General features: G+C 38.5%; 1 protein-coding gene across 2 annotated transcripts; it reads right to left on the bottom strand.

The window, feature by feature from the left end:
- On the bottom strand, positions 1-23,360 carry LOC117970514 (uncharacterized). 2 transcript variants are annotated; one of them, XM_059012023.1, is made up of 8 exons: positions 23,223-23,360; positions 17,302-17,354; positions 16,577-16,906; positions 15,969-16,247; positions 15,731-15,829; positions 15,062-15,401; positions 501-574; positions 1-280 (listed from the first exon to the last, which is right to left on the bottom strand). In XM_059012023.1, exons 1-8 carry the CDS (start codon positions 23,255-23,257, stop codon positions 48-50), a joined length of 1,443 nt encoding a protein of 480 aa, XP_058868006.1. In that variant the 5' UTR covers positions 23,258-23,360; the 3' UTR covers positions 1-47. The 2 variants fall into 2 exon arrangements, with proteins under 2 accessions (XP_058868006.1, XP_058868007.1); XM_059012024.1 differs by lacking the exons at positions 1-280; positions 501-574 and adding exons at positions 14,174-14,437; positions 14,596-14,669 and having other exon boundaries at positions 23,223-23,345.
- Positions 23,361-23,539: the final 179 nt, after the last annotated feature.

Raw genomic sequence — 23,539 nt, forward strand, 5'->3', positions numbered from 1 at the left:
TCTTGTACTGTACTCTTTACCAGGATACAGTGGGTGTGAAGGATACATCAAACATTCTCCTTTAAGTGTACCGTCTCAAATTCAGGGACAAGAGTCTCATCAATACAGGCGATCACGAAATCCAAAAACTCCTCATCCCTCTTTGCAGTTCTCTTGTGGTCGTGTATCGTGTAGTTGTGAAATGTGAACACCCGTTTACTCCCCAGATCCTTGAAGAAACGTTTCAGCTCATCTGCATTTTCAAAGTTCTTCATGGTCAGCGCAGTGAAAGGGTACGAGCCTAGGAACAAAAAAATAAAATACAAATAATTTGGTAGCTTTGCTGTTCCTTCCTCTGGCGAAGTCCATTGAAACTACATGTGCAACAGATATTACAATCCCATCTGAAACTCTTTTTGGTGCTCTTTTCTTTTAGTGTCAGGTGGGATCCTAATACCTGCTGCACAGTGTGGTGGCAGGATACATATTGTTTAAAGAATTTGTTCAAAAACTAAACTTACCTGAAACACTTCTAACATCTTCAAACAGTTTTTGAATTTCATCTTTGGTTGTTGCTGTCAGCTTGTTGATGCAACTGAAAGACATTAATATGATCTGTGTCACATGGCAGGATCTTCATTAGGAAACAGCACAGGCACATTGTGAGATGCAGGACAGTGCAGTTCAGTGCATGGGCAAGCTTTTTGATTCATCAGAATTCAATAAGTGCTCTAATAGATGCACCATATTCTAGCAGTTCTGAGATGAAAGGACCAGCTTGAAGTTTTTCCTGACGCTACTGTTCCTATTGTTGGACAGCTTTCTGGGCAGCCATATTGAGAAGGTCTTGTGGTTTGTGAACTGTTTGGTGCTTGGAACGGTTTGCAGCAACCATCTTGAAGAGGTCATGAGGAGGTCTTGTCTGTTGTGTTTGGAGCGAGTCATAACTTTGAATCATGGAGTCGTACATAAAGGGAATCAGAATACCAAACCAACAGCCATTACCCTGATAAGTGTACCTTTTCCAAGACTGTTGTTCGAGAAAGTGGTCTAGCTTATGGTGATTTAAATGGTCATTATTATTACCTTTGTACAAACACAAAATGACATCTAGAACACTGGACTTGCTTTCTCCACTTGTCCAGGTAGGAGTCCCTTTCACTGGTCCAGAACCTGTCCTCTGGCTGCAGCAGTGCTCTGGTGATGGTGATGCGCTCTGTCAGGGGCACCTCCTCAGGCTGGGCATAATGTGGGGGACCCTTCTCCGCACCAGCCCAGTTAGCAAAGGGTTCTTCAGCCTTGTAGGCAAACACACAGGAGTTGATGAGCGACGACATGCCGTGCTTTGGTCTCCCAACCAGAACAATGACCATGTCATCTGAGAAACTAGAAATCCTCTTCCGCATTCTGGTCAGATTCTGGCGTCCTGAGAAACACAAACAAATGGATATGAAGATGAATATGGATAGGATCTCTCAATTAGAAATATCCAAGTTATTCTCGTTTTCCAATGAGTTTTTCAAAAAAGCAACATTGCAAAGTGTGTGTTGAGTGCAGTACAGAATTAATTTTAAATTTATAGACTCGTTAAACATTAATGCAGTAAAATTGAATTTCAAAATGAGCCTAGTAACCTTTTCTTTTAAGGGTGTGCACACAAGCATACCACTAACTGCAAGAGGGATAGAGAAGTAGAACAGCACCTTTAGAGAGATACCGGTATATCATGAACCCAACACAAGAAGCCAGGATGAAAAGGGCGACAGGGATTAGGGTTGATGTCATTATAATGTGCTGATCATCGGTCTCTTGTCCTGCAGAAAAAGAAAAAAAACAGTAAAACATATTCCATGAACTCTTTCAACACTGCAGAGCTGTCTGGCTCATTTGAAAACAAGTTTTTCACAGAGAATGCTGCAATACTCCCTGAGTTGTGCTGCAGGTGAATAACACATTTACCTGGAGTGACTCGCATGCAGTTGGTTTTGTGTTCTTGGAGAGGCTGGTTCCACACTGTACAGCAGATTGTTTCCTCTTCAGTAAAACTCCTTGTTAATTTACTCACAACATCATACAGCCCCTCTGGATTCAGTGTGTGCTGCGTGACTGAATCCGGAGTGTAATTCATCCCACTGCCACCGGTCCAGGTCACCAGCGCAGGAGGGAAACCATTTCTAGAAGAGCAGGTGAAGGAGCGAGTGTCCAGGGCTTCTGTCAACTGAGGGGGTTCGTAAGAGGCTGCAAAGAGAGAGACACTGCTTAGGCAACAACAGCAAATGCTGGTTTCTCTTAGGGGTCAATTTTCATGCCTCAAGCTTGCCCTGGACTAGAGGGAGCACCCTTTCTCTTAGGGGGCGAGGGAGGGAGGGAGCAGTTCAGTCTCCATGCCTCAAACCTGCACCGGACTGGAGGGAGCCCCCTTTCTCTTAGGATGAGGGTTGGAACTATGCAGAGATCACAAAGAAGTTAAATACATACCTAGAACAGTTAGTTCAACGAATTTAGTGTAAAGACCGCCTGTCAATACAGCAGTACACTCATAAAGCCCCTTATCAGACATCTGCACGTTCTCAATGAAAAGGGAGGCATTTCCCTCTCTGAATTTGTCAGGGTAAACGCGCCCCCTCCTGGAGGCTGCCCTGTCCTGCAGCTGATCCACACCGTCCCTGAAGTGCTGGATCTCCACGCACTTTGCATTCTCACAGTGGAGCCACAATACAGGCTTGTCTTGGCTCATCCTGGCAGCGTCAAACGTGCATTCGATCCAGACGTCATTGCCGCTGACCGCTGTGATTTTTTTCACAAAACTCACTCCTGAAAGAGCATGGATGGAGGGTTAATAAAGTGTTTATTAGTAGACCTTATAAAGCATTAACAATGACATTTATAATGTGCTTGAATAATGATTTGTCCTTAATAACCTAATTTATAAATAGTTTTATAGATATTTATAGCTTGTTCTTTCTGCATATTATTACTCTAATAAATGGCAGTAGTGTTTATTAACAGACATTATAAAGCATTAATAATGATGCTAATAAGGTGCTTTATAAATATTTATAAGCTGTGTGTTCATAGTTTATATACTATGTATTCATCATCTGTAAAGGGTGCTACCAAAAAATGTTTATCTGTAATATACAGCACCTTCAGGCTTTGAGTCTCAAATACCCCTGCAGGTCATTAACTGCCTGTAAAGGTCATGAACTCTTAAACATTGGAATTGTTTAGCATGGGAAACAACAGGTATATAAACACACCTACTGTAGTTTCGTTTTTTTAAAAACAAGCACATACACACTTGTGACCGAGATAAACACTAAAATTGTTTATTTTAGAAAGTCTTATTTCAATCAATCTTTTTTATATAGCGCCTTTCATAGTGGACCACCATCACAAAGCGCTTTGTGAAAGTCTTATATTTGTATTTATCGTTCCTATATATAATTATACATACACTTTTTAATAAATGGAAATAAATAAACTTACCAGTACGTTTAACAACCAATAAGATCAGCCCAATGACAAAAAGCTTCATTCTAAAGAGAAAGATTGCACACCTGTTTAACACATGAAGATGATCAAAAGTAATATATATATATATATATATATATATATATATATATATATATATATATATATATATATATATATACTGTATATATTTTAATATATTTGAACATGTATTTGTTACAGGCACAGCCTACAGGATAGATGTGTGTAACTGTCAAGTTCTGTTGTCCACGAGTCCACCTCCTTTTATTCGGCAACAAATAGAAAGAAACTTACCTGCAGGAAAAGGGGTTTGTTCCACCGACAAAAAAATATTCTTGTTAAGTACGAATACACTTCCAGCAGCCTAGTTCCAAACAGTACACGCTTCTGTCCAGCCCGCAGTCTACACGCATGTTTACTCATTTTCTTCCCTTAATGTTTAATTGCTGCGATTCCAATTTATAACTAATCAGGTGTTTGATGCCAGCAAGCGACAGTAAAAGCCCCTCAGCTCTACAGCTGCACAGCTAAGATAAGCGCCGCAGCCTCACACAGATGTGACCCCGCCCTTCTACTTACGCTCAGCTGCTGCAGTTTCGGTTTTGCTTCTGTTTTCTTTTGATGTTTAAATGGCTGCTAAATTATAACCAATCACGTGTTTGATGCCAACCAAACAGTCAGACAAATTAGTCAAGGAAACTATTTTAATAAAAAAAAAAGTGGTCCACAAATCTTAAATCAAACTGATAAATAGGTTGTCAGTAATGTATTTTAAATACAAAATAGTAAAACAATGTTTTAAATAAGTTGGCACTATCTGCTGGTTGTGATATACGCCTACACCTAATGTATTTTGTATTTATTTTTTTCATAATTAACTGAAAATGTCAGTATTGACTCATCAAGTACGTCAATAATGCATGCCCTGGTACAGCTGCACGTTATTATTTATTTCTTAGCAGACACCCTTATCCAGGGCGACTTACAATTTGTTACAAGATATCACATTATTTTTACATACAATTACATTATTTTTACATACAATTACCCATTTATACAGCTGGGTTTTTACTGGAGCAATCTAGGTAAAGTACATTGCTCAAGGGTACAGCAGCAGTGTCCCCCACCTGGGATTGAACCCACGACCCTCCAGTCAAGCGTCCAGAGCCCTAACCACTACTCCACACTGCTGCCCACATTCAAGATAAGAGCCATCGCTATTATCAACCATGACATATAATCATCGGTGTAAAGAATACAAATTAGAAATGGATGGTTTAATCATAATCACAAGTATTCTCCAGAAATATAAAATGTAATTGCGACAGACAGACACCTCCATACTGATATTCAAAGTAACTTTGATTTGCTGAGAGGATGTACATAGTGTTGAACTAATCTACAGCTGTATACAATATGTATGACTGTCTCATCCTTCAGCCCCTCTTGTCCTCCTCAAATCTGTGATAATGTAATATGTATTGCTTAACCATTTATATACTGCACATTTCATTGCTCTTTACACTGTTGAATAATATTTAACCCCTTTCCAAAGAATTTGCATTTTTTATTGTTAGTTTATCACAAAGGAATAATCAATGTAGCCCAGTTAATAGCCAGTTCTGTATCCTGAGCACGCAAGTAACTTGCATATGCATGTTATGTAAAGCTCAAAGTTGTATAAAAAAAAAAAACAACAACAGTAAAATAGTTTTCCCAGTTTCTATTTGAAATATCAACATTCTCAAAAATCCTATTTAAAATAACCCCCCCCAAATCCTATTTTATATGCATGTCCAACTACTCCAATACACTGCTTCTGTAAGGGCAGTTCCAGCGACCCACCCAATTTTAATTTAATTAACAATCCGTCTAATACTATTAAAATTCATTAACAATTCAAACTTACGCCAGTGTCTTTGGCTGCCAGATTGGTGAAAGACGATACGAAAACATCGCACCCGGTGATTTTTCAATACCGGGGAGTACTGGGATTTTTTTTTTCTGTATTAATTAAATAATTAATAATCTTTTTTCCAATTCATTACAATTTGAATTGTTATATATATATATATATATATATATATATATATATATATATATATATATATATATATATATATATATATATATATATATATATATATATATATATATATATATATATATATATATATCTTTTTTTAATTGAATTCATAACTTAAAAACTTTGAATTTCAAGGTACTTCAAAGAAGACTGAGGGAGGCATACGTTCTAAATTTCCCATTATTGAAAATCACCATCTGAGCTTCTGAAAAACAAACGCGACGCCCGACTCTGAGCTTCTGAAAAACAAACCTGATGCCCGACTGAGCTTCTGAAAAACAAACCCGACGCATGACTCTGAGCTTCTGAAAAACAAACGCGACGCCCGACTCTGAGCTTCTGAAAAACAAACCTGATGCCCGACTGAGCTTCTGAAAAACAAACCCGACGCATGACTCTGAGCTTCTGAAAAACAAACGCGACGCCCGACTCTGAGCTTCTGAAAAACAAACCCGTCGCCCCACTCTGGGCTTCTGAAAAACGTCCCTGATCCCCGGTTCTAATTTCCATGCGGGAAGGCAAAAAGAAGGTAAGAGAGGGGTTACAAAATATCCAGAGGGATTTAGTGGCTAAGTGCTTTCTATTGATATCAGCCTTTATCATTTATTATTATTATTATTATTATTATTATTATTATTATTATTATTATTATTATTATTATTATTATTATTATTATTATTATTATTATTATTATTATTATTATTATTATTATTATTATTATTATTATTATTATTATTGTTGTTACAATCTTAAAATTGTTACAAGATATCACATTATTTTTACATACAATTACCCATTTATACAGTTGGGTTATATGTTCTTTGTTCAATTAAACATTTGTATAACAGGCTCCTGCTTGACTCTGCATTCATAAGCAGGTCAGCACTTGCCTGTGTTGCAATGAATTTAGTTTCACTTCCTCTATTTTAAACAAGCAGGCCTGCCCACTAAGAACATCACATGCATGTGTTTTTTTTTTTTTTTTTTTAATAAACCTGATAACGGGTCATTTCTATTTTTTTGTTCGGACTCCAGTTATATTGTTATTCTTCTGTGGCTAATAATTCAGGTGCTAGATATATACTAGAGAGGCACACTGAACACTAGTAAATATGGAAGCAATAAAGAACGAGCTGAAATGCAAATATATAAAGTAATTTATTTTATAAGAAAGTGCTAGACAAACTGCAGGAGTGCAAAAAGTGCAAACTTTTCGTTCAATTCAATCCCCGAAAGGACCATGAATATAGTATAAATATCCATAAAATATTTCTTACATATATTTACATTTGCTGATATATATATATATATATATATATATATATATATATATATATATATATATATATATATATATGTGTATATATATATATATATGTATATATGTATATATATATATATATGTGTATATGTAATTACACACATGTAGAGTGTTTATAATGAATGAGATAATCATTTAACAGTGATCACTAAAAACCATGTAGATCAGATTGAAGTCTATGAGAATAAACTTTTTTTTTGAAAAAAAAAAAAAAATCTGTTGATTGCATGCCATTTTGCAATTATTATTATTATTATTATTGATTTCTTAGCAGACGCCCTTATCCAGGGCGACTTACAATTGTTACGAGATATCACATTATTTTTACATACAATTACCCATTTATACAGTTGGGTTTTTACTGGAGCAATCTCTGTAAAGTACCTCGCTCAAGGGTACAGCAACAGTGTCTCCCACCTGGGATTGAACCCACGACCCTCCGGTCAAGAGTCCAGAACCCTAACCACTACTCCACACTGCTGCCCTGGTGTGTGGAGTAGTGGCAATGCAATGGTTTTGCATTAAGGGGTAATGGTAGCACAATAGCTCCTATGGCATGAGGCCGTCATTGGTAGAATGGCTCCACAGTGGCTGTGAAGGGCACATCATTCCATCTTCATTAAGGGCGTTGTTTCAGGGTTCGTGGCAAGAGCTTCATCAATACAGGCGATCACGAAATCCAAAAACTCTTCGTCCCTCTTTGCACTTCTCTTGTGCTCCTGTATCTTGTAGTTGTGAAATGTGAACGTGCGTTTACTCCCCAGACTGTGGAAGAAAGGCACCAGCTCCTTTGCAATTCCAAAGTTCTTTTTTGTCAGCACAGTGATGGGGTACAAGCCTAGAAATGAAAGAAAAAAAATAAAATAATTGACGTCTCTGCTTGATGTTCACATGCCTTGCCCAGCTCTGCATGCTGATAAAATCATGGTCATGTTGATTGAAGTGTAGCGAGACAGGAGTTGGTATGAAGTTGAAATGCTCAATCATATCTGTGTAAAATAAACCCTTACCTGTCACACTTCTAATATCCTCAAACAGTGTTTGAATTTCATCTTTGGTTGTGTCCGTCAGCTCCTTGGTGCAACTGAAAGACAATAGTGTAATCTGTGTCACATGACATGGTATTTATTTAGTACACAATACAGGCCCATCAAGATGCAATGCCTTGTACTGTATGCTTGTTGCACTGCACACAGTGCCACTGGTGGCCACAGGTTGTGACTGCAGTTTCTTTACTCAATGTCAGTCACACGTGTGGACAGACAGACAGTCGGACAGGATTGTACATGGATTAGGGAGTGGTTAACATGCAGAAAACAGAAAGTACTGATTAGAGGAGAAACCTCAAAATGGAGCGAGGTAACCAGTGGTGAACCACAGGGATCAGTATTAGGTCCTCTGCTCTTCCTAATCTACATTAATGACTTGGATTCAGGTATAGTAAGCAAACTTGTTAAACTTGCAGACGACACAAAAATAGGAGGAGTGGCAAACACTGTTGCAGCAGCAAAGGTCTTTCAAAATTATATTGACAGCGTTCAGAACAGAGCAGACACATGGCAAATGACATTTAATAGAGAAAAGTGTAAGGTACTGCATGCAGGTAATAAAAATGTGCATTATAAATATCATATGGGAGATGCTGAAATTGAAGAAGGAATCTATGAAAAAGACCTAGGAGTTTATGTTGACTCAGAAATGTCTTCATCTAGTCAATGTGGGGAAGCTATAAAAAAGGCCAACAAGATGCTCGGATATATAGCGAAAAGTGTTGAATTTAAATCAAGGGAAGTAATGTTAAAACTTTACAATGCATTAGTAAGACTAATGCATTGTAAAGAATAAGTAGAATAAGTAGAACAGCACCTTTTTAGAGAGATAACGGTATATCATGAACCCAACACAACAAGCCAGGATGAAAAGGGTGACAGGGATTAGGGTTGATGTAATTATAATATGCTGATCATCGGTTTCTTGTCCTGCAGAAAAAAAAATTCAAACATATTTCATGAACTCTTTAAACACTGCACACCTGTCTGGGTTATTTGAAAACAAGTTTTTCACACGGTATGCATGCAATACCCCCTGAGTTGTGCTGCAGGTGAATAACACATTTACCTGGAGTGACTCGCATGCAGTTGGTTTTGTGTTCTTGGAGAGGCTGGTTCCACACTGTACAGCAGACTGTTTCCTCTTCAGTAACATTCCTTGTTAATTTACTCACAACATCATACAGCCCCTCTGGATTCAGTGTGTGCTGCGTGACTGAATCCGGAGTGTAATTCATCCCACTGCCACCGGTCCAGGTCACCAGCGCAGGAGGGAAACCATTTCTAGAAGAGCAGGTGAAGGAGCGAGTGTCCAGGGCGTCTGTCAACTGGGGGGGTTCATAAGAGGCTGCAAAGAGAGAGACGCTGCTTAGGCATCAATAGCAAGTGCAGTGGAATGGACAATAAGACCATTTTCCCTTTCCCTTAGGGGGTGAGGGAGGGGGCAGTTCAGTCTCCACGCCTCAAGCCTGCCCTGGACAAGTGGGAGCACAGTTTCTCTAAGGGTGTAAGGGTGGGAACTATGCAGAGAGCATAAAGAAGTTAGAAATACATACCTAGTACAGTTAAAACAGAGATTTTAGTGTAAAGGCCTTCTGTCAATGCGACATTACATTCATAATGCCCCTCATCAGACATCTGCACGTTCTCAATGAAAAGGGAGGCATTTCCGTCTCTGAATTTGTCAGGGTAAACCCGCCCCCTCCTCGAGGCTGCCCTGTGCTGCAGCTGATCCACACCATTCTCATAGTGTTGGATGTTTGTGCAGACATCATTGTGACAGTGGTGCCACAATACAGCCTTGTCTTGTCTCATCCTGGCAGCGTCAAACCTGCATTCGATCCAGACGTCTTTGCAGCGGACCCCTGTGATTTCTTTCACAAAACTCTCTCCTGAAAGAGCGTGGATGATAAAACAAGTTTTCAGTCAATGGTAGGACGGTGTGGGTCAGGCATTAATATAACTGACAAAGGAAAAGGTTGATACTTCAACAAAGGGTTACTGTGGAGAATTGAATTCACATAATTGCAGCAGGAATGACAGAATATTACGGAAACAGCTGTTAAGTTCTTCACTATAGGTAATAATAATTTTGTAAATGTGTCATTTTAAATTATCTTTTTAACCCTCTAAAGCAGGGGTCTCCAGTTCTGGTCCTAGAGGGCCGGTGTCCCTCCATCTGTACCCTAAATTAATTGGATCAATTAAGCTTCTAAAGCACTTAATTTGGTCCAATTAGGGTACAGGTGGAACAAAAACAGGAGGGACTCCGGCCCTGTAAGACCAGGAAACCCCTGCTCTAAGGCATTCTGAAAACTAATTTTTTAATTCATGTTAAAAATTTATAATAAACAAAATAACTATCAAAACTGAAAAGGAATAATTAGTTTGTAAATGTTTTCAAAGTTATAAAAGTTCTAACGTAATTGTGTAATCAAAGAGAAAAACTTATACTGTATCACTTGGGCAGTAAATTAGTCTGATCCATCCCTACATTTTATTTTAATTGGTGAGGAAAAGCAATTGCTTTCTCTTGTGAAGAAGACATACAGATTGCACTTTGAGCACTTAACATGAGAACAGAAATGTTTGGGAATAAGAAAGGCTCGTCCCTTGTTAGCACACCACTCTCCCCTACTTATGGGAACTAATTTAAAAGCACAGAATCTAGGCTTTTAAAAAGTGTTCCCAGTGTTTTAGATCCTATTTCTTCACCTGGTAGGCTATTCCATTCATTTCTAACTGTGTAAAAAAAGTGCTTCCTACCTTCTGTTCTAAACTTACTTTCTCAGCTTCCATGTATGCCCTCTTGATCTTTTCTCTGTGCTAAATTTGAAGTAGTTTCTTGGGTTGACTTTATTTAGACCATTTATGATTTTAAAGACTTCAAATCACATCCCTTCTTTTTTCTAAACTGAAGAGTTCCTTATTTTACCCCGTCTTCATTCTTTTACTCTGGGATCAGCCTAGTTGCCCTTCTCTGTACCTTCTCCAGTGCAATGATGTCTTTTTTTGTAGTGAGGTGATCAGAACTGCACACAGTATTCTAGGTGGGGTCTAACTAGAGCATTGGATAATCTTAACATAACCTCTCTAGACTTGTATTCTGTTAATTGTATACTTAGAACCTGGATTATTAATTTTTGGATGCCTTTGCAACCTCATTTTTTGTATCTTCCCTTTATTATTTAAAGATTATCTACAGAAAGTTTACATTTGTTTGAAATTAACTCTCTTTGCATGACAAACTGCATGATGTAGCTTTCAGGCAACAAAATCTAATTTCGGAAATTTTAAATTCTCAAAAACACACCCATATGTGTCCTTGGTAATTTATAAGCATACAAATATTTACATTTTGAAAAAACTATCAACAAATTGTATAGATTACAAGTCCCACCTCCTCCCATTGCATTATATTGAGCCCTGGACAATGATTGGATTGTAAAACATGTTGATTACTGGCAGCATCATCCTCCAGGGTAGAGATTTTGGTAAAGTCATATTTTGTTGCCTTAAGGCAACAGCTTGCGGTAGGGGGTTAAATAAATGTAAAGTTATTTTTTTCAAACATTGGGTCCTTTTTTAGAAAGACATTTCTTCACTTCAGTAAAACATGTTTATCTGTAAAGCACTTTCAGGCTTTGAGCCTCAACTACCCCTGCAGGTCATTACCTGCCAGTGAAGGTCAGTGACACTTACTGGTATCGTTTAGCCTGTTGTGTGTGAAGAAAATTGTTTGGTACTTCAAGAAGCTCCCTTATTACACCACGCCCACGTGTCAAACTTAATTTTAATATCGGTTGATGCTCCGCATCGTGTCCTTCAGTTGGTTTTTAAATACAGTGTGTTTTTTTATTAATTTATTTTTCACATCAGAGAAGCAACTGGAGTATAAAAGGAGATCCTGTTTCTTGGTAAACAGCGCCAGTTAGTTTTAAACACACAGAACTCGTGACCAAGATAAAAAAAAAAAAAAACAGAACTTGTTTATTTTCTAATTATACATAGTACTTTTTAATAAATAAAATAAAACCTACCTGTACCAACCAATAGGATCAGCCCAAAAGCAAAAAGCTTCATTCTATAAGAAATAAAGAAAGCTTTAAAACCTCTTTTTAACACATGAAGTATTTTTAAAATATATTTGAACATGTATTTGCTGTAGGCATACAGGATACATTTTGTATCCTGTATGCCTTTATAAATGTGTGTGGAATTGGACATTTGTTATCAAACCGGCAGGAATCGTTACCAATATCACAGTCTATACTGTATCATACCATAATAAACATTGAGAGAAATAAGCTCAGGAGTTTGTTTCTCAAAGATTACTGCGGTATAACAGTTGATTATAATAGATATCGATTCCAGTGATGTCAGATTCCACACATATTTATAAACTGCACTTTATTGTTATGTTGTCCTTGAGAAACAATAACATAACACATTGTAAACGTACCTGGCTAGACGTGTTTGTGTCCTGAACAGAGAGACGCGACACAGCTCGAGAGCTTCTGCGAGTTCCATTGTATTTGGTAACTAAAATTTAAAAATGAGGAACTTTGCAGGGTTTCCTGATGACATGTAGAAAAACAGGAACAATGTGGTGACATTTTTAAAAACGGGAACAATGAAATTAATGTTCAAACAGGCTGTTTTTATGTAGTTGCATTTATGTGTCTTATGTACTTCTTATGGTCATACACGGACACGTTTGCAGTCTCGATCATTTTTACTTGTTGCTCTGAAGTTGGTGCTATTGTTAACAGCCGTCATGGTGGTCACAATTCGGTCGAATGTCTGGAGACAGTTGATTTATGACATCTGTATTTACAAGGTTGATCTGAGAAACAAAAAACTCTTTCTAATTTTTGCGGTACTGTGTGGCAAACCCTACATAGTAATCGCAAACCTGGTGTAGGTGTAAACAAGAGCGAAATTGTGTGCCAGTATTCGTAAGCCGCCAGATCCCGTCTGAGATCCGTCAAGGAGTCAGTCACTTGGTACTGCATAAACTCCATTAGGCTAGCCAGCAGGGGCGGCTCCAGAAATAATTCCTCGCGGGGCTTAGCCTGTGGGGAGTGGAGCCAAGGAGAACATTTGTGGGTTAATAAGCTCTGACAACCCACAGCAATCTCATTTCTGCTTTTGTAGCAGTTATGATCTCTGAAGTCATTATCACGATGACTGAGTTATAATATAAATACATACATTGCTAACGTAGCTGATCTTGTTCTTATGAATGTGTTATATGAGAGAATTTTAATCAACACACGCTAAGTTATGTCACACGGTACACAAACGCGAAATAAAAAGACAGCATTTGTTTCACAGCATTAGTGAACTATATTTAAGCCTAAATTTAAATGGAGTAAAACACATGCTGTGTTTAAAATTTGTATAAGATGTTTCACTGTGCAAAATTGCATATGAACTTTTGTTTAACCATCCAGTTACAAAAAAAAGGAAGTTAAAAGAAAAATTTGCATAAAGTTGAGAAGGTTCTTTGAGCAAAAAATTATATATATATATATAATATATATAATAAATCCATCTGTGTCGTTATCCGTTAGAGCTTCAGCTTTATTTGGATGATTGCCTTTACCTTGTTTTAATTTCCCGTTCCTCTGAGACACGAATGTACCAGCTTTACACACACGCACGCACACACACACACACACACACACACACACATTTTTTTAACGTATTCTCATTTTGTTGATAATTAATTAACATTTCTGTACTGTGGGTGTTATCAGCATGATTTTTAAAAGGGGCAAAATTAGAACGAGCAATTATCACTTACTGACGTCACTACCGTGGTATTATGTCTTTATTTCGAATGGCTCAGGATGCAAATATAGCCTTCATCCATGTATTATATAATGACAAAATTAACTTGTTTACTAATATCTGCTTTGTCGGTGTACTCCTATAGTGTTATATTAACCAATCGGGTGTTTCCAGCAACAGCAGTAAATGTCCACCGGCTCTACAGCTGTAGGTACTACTGTTTAGCTTAGCCCAGTGTGTATTAAAAAGGGGGCGGGGTCTCCTCAATCCGTCACAATGGGGAGGGGGGAGGGAAAGCATTCGCAGAGCTGGGCTTATATTAATGCTCCAGCGACCCCTACTGGCCAGGCTGGTTGCATTGCACACAAGTGGAGTTGGATCAATACTGTTGCTTTGTCTTCTGTGATTCATAGCTAAGGCATTAGGAAATTAAGACAACTGTAAATACACAAATAAATACATTTTATTGACTGAAATATATGGAACATCAAACATCCTCTATTAAGCGTACTGTCTCTGAATCAGTCTCTTCAATACAGGCATTCATGAAATCCAAAAACTCTTCGTCCCTCTTTGCAGTTCTCTTGTGCTCCTGTATCGTGTAGTTGTGAAATGAAAACACCCGTTTACTCCCCAGACTGTGGAAGAAAGGCATCAGCTCCTCTGCATGTCCCTGGTTCTTCTTGGTCAGTCCAGTGAAAGGGTGCGAGCCTAGAAACGAAAGAAAATAATTGATCGCTTTGTTGTGCTGTTAACGTACCTTGCATGCTGTATGAAATAATGATCATGTTGAGTAGTGTAGCGAGATGGGGATCGGTATGAATCTTCATAGCTGTGTTACGGGTTGAAAGAAAAAAAAAAAAACTTACCCATAACACTTTTAATGTCTTCAAACAATTCTTTAATTTCATCTTTGGCGACTGTCGTCAGCATCTCGGTACAACTGAAAGACAGCAGTATGATTTGTCAGATGACACGGTCTTCAGTAGGAAACAGCACAGGCACATTGCGAGACGCACAGAACCTGAAGCGCATTACATATCACACAGACATGGTGCACTGCACTGGCTACAGGTAAAGATTTAAAAGTCAATTTTCTCATTAGGTGACAATTTGTCAGAATCAGACATTAACTTTGAGACTTTATTTAGGAAAAAATAAAACAAAGAAAGGGAAGAAAAAGCTCAGTTCCTTGTACTATGTTTCTTGCATAGCACAGCGCCACTGGTGGCCAACTGGTGTAACTGCAGCTTTTTTGACTGACGTAAACCTACACACAGCAATGTCCGTGACATGTCCAACAGATGGGCCGACAGACAAAGACCGGACACGTACCTGTGCACAAACACAAAAGGGCGTCTGTGACTCTGTTCTTCCCTTCTCCACTTGTCCAGGTAGGAGTCCCGTTCACTGGTCCAGAACCTGTCCTCCTGCTGCAGCAGTGCTCTGGTGATGGTGATGCGCTCTGTTAGGGGCACCTCCTCAGGCTGGGCATAATGTGGGGGATCCTTCTCAGCACCAGCCCAGTTAGCAAAGGGCTCTTCAGCCTTGTAGGCAAACACACAGGAGTTGATGAGCGACGGCACGCCGTGCTTTGGTTTTCCAATCAGTATAATGGCCGTGTCGTCTGAGCAATTAGAAATCCTTTTCTGCTTTCTGGCCAGATTCCGGCGTCCTGAGAAACACAAAAACAAATGGATATGAATATGGAATATGGAATATGGATAGGGTCATTCAATTTGAAATATTCTAGTCAAAGGTAATTCATGAAAAACATACTGTCCCGTTTGAACATTTTATTAAAAAACGTTAGTGTTTTCCAATGCAGCGTTCAGAGAAATATAACAGTTTAATTTCAAAACTAAAATTTTAAAAGCAACACATTTCTGGTTTATAACATGAAAGGTGTGTCGTGAGTTCAGTACATAATTAATTTAAAATGATAGGCCCTTTTGACACATGCACATCAATAACTGCAAGAGGGATAGATAATTAGAACAGCACCTTTAGAGAGATACCAGTATATCATGAACCCGACACAAGCCAGGGTGACAAGGATTAGGGATGCTATCAGTATAATATGCTGATCATCGGTCTCTTGTCCTGCAGAGAAAAACAGTAAAACATATTCCATGAACTCTTTCAACACTGCAGAGCTGTCCGGATCATTTGAAAACAAGTTGTTCACACAGTATGCATGCAATACTCCCTGAGTTGTGCTGCAGGTGAATAACACATTTACCTGGAGTGACTCGCATGCAGTTGGTTTTGTGTTCTTGGAGAGGCTGGTTCCACACTGTACAGCAGATTGTTTCCTCTTCAGTAACATTCCTTGTTAATTTACTCACAACATCATACAGCCCCTCTGGATTCAGTGTGTGCTGCGTGACTGAATCCAGAGTGTAATTCATCCCACTGCCACCGGTCCAGGTCACCAGCGCAGGAGGGAAACCATTTCTAGAAGAGCAGGTGAAGGAGCGAGTGTCCAGGGCTTCTGTCAACTGAGGGGGTTCGGAAGAGGCTGCAAAGAGAGAGACACTGCTTAGGCAACAATAGCAAGTGCCATAAGATGCTTTTCCCCTTCCTATATATTAAATTTGATGGCTTATCAGCTCTGGAGATTAATGAATAGTCTATTTCCACTGAGCAAATATAGTACAAAAAGGATTATAGGCATCGATTGATTACTCTGGACGAGAAGGACTACTGTTTTCTCTTAGGGGGATGAGGGAGGGAGCAGTTCAGTCACCATGCCTCAAACCTGCCCTGGACTGCAGGGAGCACCTTTTCTCTTTGGGGGTGAGGGTGGAAACTATGCAGTAAGCACAAAAAAAAAATTCGAATACGCACCTAAAACAGTTAACACTGTGATTTCAGAGGTAACGCCGTCTTTCAGTACGACAACACATTTATAAAGCCCCTCATCAGACATCTGCACGTTCTCAATGAAAAGGGAGGCATTTCCGTCTCTGAATTTATCAGGGTAAACGCGTCCCCTCCTGGAGGCTGCCCTGTCCTGCAGATGATCCACACCATTCTCATAGTATTGGACCCGTCTGGAGCCATTGCCCTGCTTTAGATACCAGGATACCGGCACGTTGTCCATTTTCATCCTAGCCGGGTCAAACGTGCAGTTGATCCAGACGCCATTGCCACGGACCGCTCTGATTTCTGTCCCTCCTTAACAAGCAGAGATGGAAAAACAAGTGGTGAAAGTGAGAGAAAAAAGTAGCACGATTGCAGCATGAATGCCCTTCATTATAGAAATATACGTCTTATGCTTTTATATAAGAAGCTATTTTTGGGAGATACAGCCCAGCAGTTTGAAATAATGGGTTAAATACATCTGTGATGCATCAAAATGTGTCATCTGAGAAACGGCAATGACTAGTTTAATGAAAGTGCTATTTAAAAGGCCTGGGTGTCCTTGGGTAAGGAAATGAGGTGTTGGACTCACGGTATGTAAAGTGTGACATACAAGTGTACGATCCCCTCCATCGCTGGGGATAATACAATCCCATTAATAAATCTAAATTAAAAAATATCAAATCGCAGCAAGAAAAAAAAAAACTTACCAACTGTAGGTTGAAAATAAAGATAGACCAGCCCCAAGACGAGAAGCTCATTTCTATAAGAGAGAAAAAAAAAGATTGCAAAACTGTATTTAGCACCTAGCGTACAAAGCCAAGCAACATGTGTTTTTTTTTTATATAGAATACATTGTGGTTTATCAGTGTAATGAATAGTAATCAAATGTTAACGTACTTATTGAAAGTAGACTCTGCCGCTTTAAATCATGACCACTCCCCTTTGACGTACGACGTGAGCGCTAGTTGGAGCTTGTGTACAGTGAACCTGTGTGTATATCTTGCAGACCTTATCGTAGTATTTGAGTGCTAAACCTTCTTAGGGATTTTACTCGGTCCTAGATCGTTTATTATGTACTATTGGCTGCAATTTCGGATTCATACAGATGGGACTCTGTGTTACTTGCGCGTGAATACGCAGCTGGTGCGGCTAGCTTTGCCTGACAGTGTCAGCGACACAGTGAGAGGTGCGGGTTTCAGAGGCTAGAAATGTACTGCCAAAGCATCGCTGCGTCATTTAAACTCTAAACAGCAACTCAAAATGACCTTTTTACTTGATACGTGTGAGTAGTTTAATAGAATATAGGGAAGTATTTTAATTAGATAGGCTCAAAGTTAGCTGAGCAGGCGAAGTAAATCCAAGATGGCCGCCGGGTACAAAACTAGCCTAAATTATTCTACGATACCTCCCCCCCTATATATATATATATATATATATATATATATATATATATATATATATATATATATATAGATAGATAGATAGATAGATTATGTATAGATAGTTGTTAGGTCAAAACTGTTCAGAAACATTTATTTGGGATAGACAGTTAGATCATCTAAAAAAGAAAACTCTCGGCCGCGCTATTGCAGGGACTGCACAAGAAAAAAATAAATATGTGGGGCTTCTCTCGGAAGCCGTCACGTAGAGAAAGGTTCGGCTGACAGAAACCCGACTTGACCCAACTCGGGCACAGCAGTAGACGCTCCCCGCTACCGCTGTGCCTCACCTGTGTCCTTACGTTTTTTAAAAAAAATAGTAGTATATAAAGTTAGCACACTGTGTAGTGACAGCACCAAACCTTAACGTATTCATAGTACGCTTACTCAAGAATAGAGTCTGGGTTAAATGTATTTTTCAACAGTGCGGACTTTCTTCTAAGAAGATCTAAAAGGGATATGCTTCAAGCGCATACTTGTCAGTCTTTTCCATTCTCAAACTAATACAGACATTTCATTGTATTTTAAATAAAAACTGTAGATTTTCTGCTGTGCTTGATTTCCCTGTGCGACTTATTTAAAGCAGGAAAAATGCATGTTTTTTTTATTATTATTATTTACCTTGTTCTGGAAACCTAAACCAATCACGAACAACCATCGTGACTTGGTGCTACAAGCCGATTGGCTGTGGGTTTGATGGGAGTTGTAAGGGTGACGTAGACCTTTTGCAGTGCTTACAATTTGGTATCACGAAATGTTCCTGTCAGGAGAACTTCGGAAGTCAGCATCTCCGGTCACTTTTTTTTTTTTTTTTAAGTAACAAAAACGCTTATTCGCTGCCAAACATGAACTACTTTAGATGTGTAACCGCTGCATTATAGGATACTGACCATAGGTTTAGGGTTTCGGTGTTGGGAGAGGATTAATCATTGTTTTATTCACCATAATATGATACCCAATCAGAGTGCAGTGTCCTGACAGGAACATTTGTTGGTACATTTGTAAGAATTACGTACGACGCGTGGGAGGCTTCCGGTTTGATGTAGGTGCAGTCAACCTGTTTCGAGGTCACAAATCTAAATCCAGTGGAGTTGTTTTGTTCCCATTTGTAACAGCGAATAACCCAAAAGTGTAGTATGCAGGAGGCGTTTCACTACAAGTTTAAACAGACGTGTATTTCCTGTTGGTGAATAAGAACAATATATTACTTGCTGCAGTATTAAATTGTGATTACTATTCGTGTAGCCTATATTAAAAAGATGCACGGAAATTAAAACACATCCAGTTAATTTTCTGCTGATCATAATAAAAGTTAAACAACTGTAATAGAATATCCCAAATGTTGTGCCACTTTTAACTCGAACAGAATAATGAAGAAAATGCATACACGTTTTAACATTAGCATAACGGCACACTTTGAGGATCGATGTACCCGCCTTCATTTGTAATATTTTCTTACTGGTTAAGAACAATAAACAACACTTGCTGGGTCCGGTCTTGTGCAGAAGCTCTGTCTGTGGTTTCCGGTGACGCTAGGTTTACCTGGCAGTTAGAGGTGCGGGTTTCAGAGGTCAGGACTGTACTCCCAAAACACCGCTGCGTCATTTAAACTCTAAACTGCAACTTAAAATGACCTTTTTACTTGATACGTGTGAGTAGTTTAATAGAATGTAGGGAAGTATGTTAATTAGATAAACTCAAAGTTAGCTGATTAGTTGATTTTGATGCCCTTAATACTTTAGACGTAAAAAAAAAACACCATACGTGTGTGTGTATATGTGTATGTGTGTGTATATATATATATATATATATATATATATATATATATATATATATATATATATATATATATATATATATAATTTCAAACCTGTTTATCATAATTGATGTTGGCGATTTTTTTTTTTTTTTTAATTAACGTCAGACCACCTTTTTTTAGATGCCTATCTGTGCGTTGCATGGATTGTTCACTAAAAATGCATTTTGTGGTTTATTACGCAACCTGCTCGGAGATGATCCCACGCAGAGGAAGGTTCTGCCAGCACTTTCAGAAGCTCATCTTGGCCCAGCTCCAGGACAGCGGCAAGCGATTCTTGTAATTCTTCATCGAACCACTCATTCTATCTCGGGAACCCGGTTGGGAAACTGGCTCCGGATTAATGAATGACCCCGCTAAAGAGTCTTCAAAGAGTTCAAACTGTCGCGTAACAAGTCTAAAATCATCATATTTTGTGTATTCATGTGCTAATTCATGTGACGTCTTTTTTTTGTATTGGAAATTCAGTTTTAAACACAACATGTTTTACTCACTATATCAAGACTTAGTAAATCAGAAACTGACCTGAAGAAAGAAAGTTGTGTGTTAACCGCTAATAGATAGAGATAGAGAGATAGATAGATAGATAGATAGATATCTATAGATATAGATAGATATATAGATATATAGAGAGATATATAGATATATAGACATATCTATATATATCTATATATATATATATAATATATATATATATATATATATATATATATATATATATATATTTCAGTCCCAGGTGGGGGACACTGCTGCTGTACCCTTGAGCAAGGTACTTTACCTAGATTGCTCCAGTAAAAACCCAACTGTATAAATGGGGAATTGTATGTAAAAAATAATGTGTAAAAAAAATATGTAATTGTATTATGCAATTGTAAGTCGCCCTGGATAAGGGCGTCTGCTAAGAAATAAATAATAATAAATATCCATTTTAAAGTCCTTCCTATTTTCACCCACGTCCCTTATATATCTGCAAGTCAGCAAATTAAACTGTCTCCTGCAAATATTTTGACAAACCAGACAAATTCCTTGTCACATGTAATGACTTTAAACAGTACATTCTGAATTGAAAGGATATGTGGTTGTGCTATGCATTGCATAAAGTTTCAATGGTTCTGTCCTGACCATGGCCCTGCAGTGAAAATGTAATCAGGCTTCATAGTTCTTTACCAGCCAGCCCTGCCCTGCCTGCCCTGTTTTTATGTGCCGCTTCAGGACAGAATGCTTCAACCCTTACTGGCAAATGGCTGTTGACAATAGGCCTAGGATTTTCACTGGCACGAAGCAATAGAACATTTTGAGTCCACAGTGCAGTGCCACTGAAGCCCAGAAGTGTATGGTGTCCTAACTGGCCTGTGTGGAGTATCCTAACTGTCCTGACTGGCCTGTGCCCCCTGCCAAATATCGGAAAACATTATTAATACTAGTTAAAATTAAAAAAAAAAAACCCACAGCACTATCGGTTGCGTGTCTGCACAAGACAATTAGTTAAAAGGTTTGTTTTTTTCAATACAATATTACAAATAACCGAGCAATGCGTAAATATGTAAAGCATAACACACACACACACAGACACATCTATGGTTTAATTAAGATTTTATACATCCAACATATCTACATATATGCACACACACACACACACACACAAAGAAACTAAATAAATATCAAACAAAAAAAAAACGTTGGTTCAACTCTACAACACATTGGTTTGCTCAGAAACACTATTGAAACTTAAAGCAATAAATACAAGCTTATTCGGCTTTGCATTTTTATTGTCATTGCAAAAAAAAAAGTATTCTGTAAACTGATAGTGATATACAGCTATCAACTACAGTAGCACCTACAGGTACCAACTACAAATGAAAGCTACAGGGAAAACAGTAAGCCCTTTTTTTTTAATCCACAGTCTGTTTGTTTTTTTACTTTCGTAGTTGGGCTACCTTATCACACACACACACACACCGTTTTAAACATCTTTTTGAAGTGTGCAGAAGAGTAGGTGGGTTAATTGATTATAACAAAGAATAAAAACAATTTCAAGTTTTTTGTTCTAATTTTGGTATCTTGGCATTACTCAGAGTGAAGCTTGTGGTTCAAGTTAGGCTATGTTCCCCTGGACTGCCACAGCCTGAAGATGCAAGGCATTGGGGTTTACCTTCTTTATGAAATCACACTCCCACCGTGCATGGAAGACCTGGTTTTCTCGATCCACATTTTAACTGATATGAATTGTAAATGCTTCGCTTCCCACCTCACTCGCGTTGCAGGGGCAATACATAGACCTGACACTTCACTTAATGAATTTAATTCTACTAGGACTACTGTACACGCTACCCAGACAAGCATACCACCCCGTCCTCCACACCACATTGAAAAAGACGCTTTAGACGAATGCTTCTCTCATTTTGTACCCTAAAGATGCATTTCAACGTTTCAAAGTTTCAATTTGGATAATATTAAAACTAGTAGTTAATTGGTTTCTTAATACATCCCATGCAAGTAGGCTAAGTAATTTAAAACCGCCAGTGCTATGAAATTTAATTTCCACGAGTGCGCCTCACCGCATGTTAACAAACCGCGGTTTCTCTTGCTACAAAAAGTTGGAAATTGTTCGAGTTCCTGAAAAAAAACCTGAAAATCAGATACAAGTCGGTGAGCAATATGGTGTTCACCATTCTGTTAAACGAAAAGTGTCTTGAATATTTCTCCTGTACGTGTATTCATAATGAATCTAGAGCTGCTGCATTATTACGGATCAGTGGAGCCTGATCCAGAAACACCATCTCATAATGCGGCTCCATCGAGAAGGGGTTGTAGCATTCAGTGGCCCGTGGTCCGGACCACTCCGCTCTGTGACGTCACAGTGGTCCGGACCACAGGCCACAGAACGCTACAAACCCTACTGTAATATTCTGTGTCCCATAAAATTCCGCATCCCCTGCTTACTGTACTATATGCAATCAGGTGGTCTGGCGATTCGTCTTCCGCCAGGGTTTGTGTTGTTGGAGTCCTGAAGTGAACACTTTTTTTTCTAATGTTAAGGTTAGGTTACGGATGAGGGTTAGTCTATATTCGCATTATTAAGGTGCAATGTTTTTTTTACTAATAAAAAAACCACTCGATTACATACAGTATAAGCAGAGGAGGCAGATCATGTTATATTGTTCTTTACATGATTCACGCATTCCATTGTCGTGTTAAACTACAATAAACACGTTATTAATGTTGCAATGCAATGTCCTAATTTGTTACTCCAAACTAGTTTTAAAACCAATACGGTCAATTATTAGGCTACTCCTAACACTTACCACAAGTTCACGATGTAATGTTACAATGAATTAAGTTCACTATAAAACATTAGACATTAGGCACTGACCTGAAAAGTTTGTTTAAGTCCTCAGAAAAAATCATTCTTGTCAAACAAAAGTATAATACTTAATCTTCTGTTCTCTTTTAGTAACTGCGACACAACTGCGCGTTCGTACCTTCTCTCTCTGTCTTACGCCTCACCCTTGTGGTATGGGAGGGTAATAGTGGGCGGTGACGTGTGTAGAAGCTCTAAACGTAGGCCAGGGTGGTGTCATTTTCCCGCCCCCGATACTTGCAGTCCGAGGATAAACGACACAGCTCTGCTGAATACAGTAACAACCAATTGGGCACACAATCACATATCGATGATTGTACCGCCCACAT

Source organism: Acipenser ruthenus, chromosome 43 (genome assembly GCF_902713425.1).
Source record: "Acipenser ruthenus chromosome 43, fAciRut3.2 maternal haplotype, whole genome shotgun sequence".
Classification (NCBI taxonomy): Eukaryota; Metazoa; Chordata; class Actinopteri; order Acipenseriformes; family Acipenseridae; genus Acipenser; species Acipenser ruthenus.

Coding starts and splice junctions, on each gene's coding strand:
- LOC117970514 (XM_059012023.1), bottom strand. CDS start 23,257: ATGATTTTTTCTGAGGACTTAAACAAACTTTTCAG. Junction 15,402..15,730: donor ATACTGGTATCTCTCTAAAG/GTGCTGTTCTAA, acceptor TGTGTTTCTCAG/GACGCCGGAATCTGGCCAGA. Junction 281..500: donor AGATGTTAGAAGTGTTTCAG/GTAAGTTTAGTT, acceptor TTTTGTTCCTAG/GCTCGTACCCTTTCACTGCG.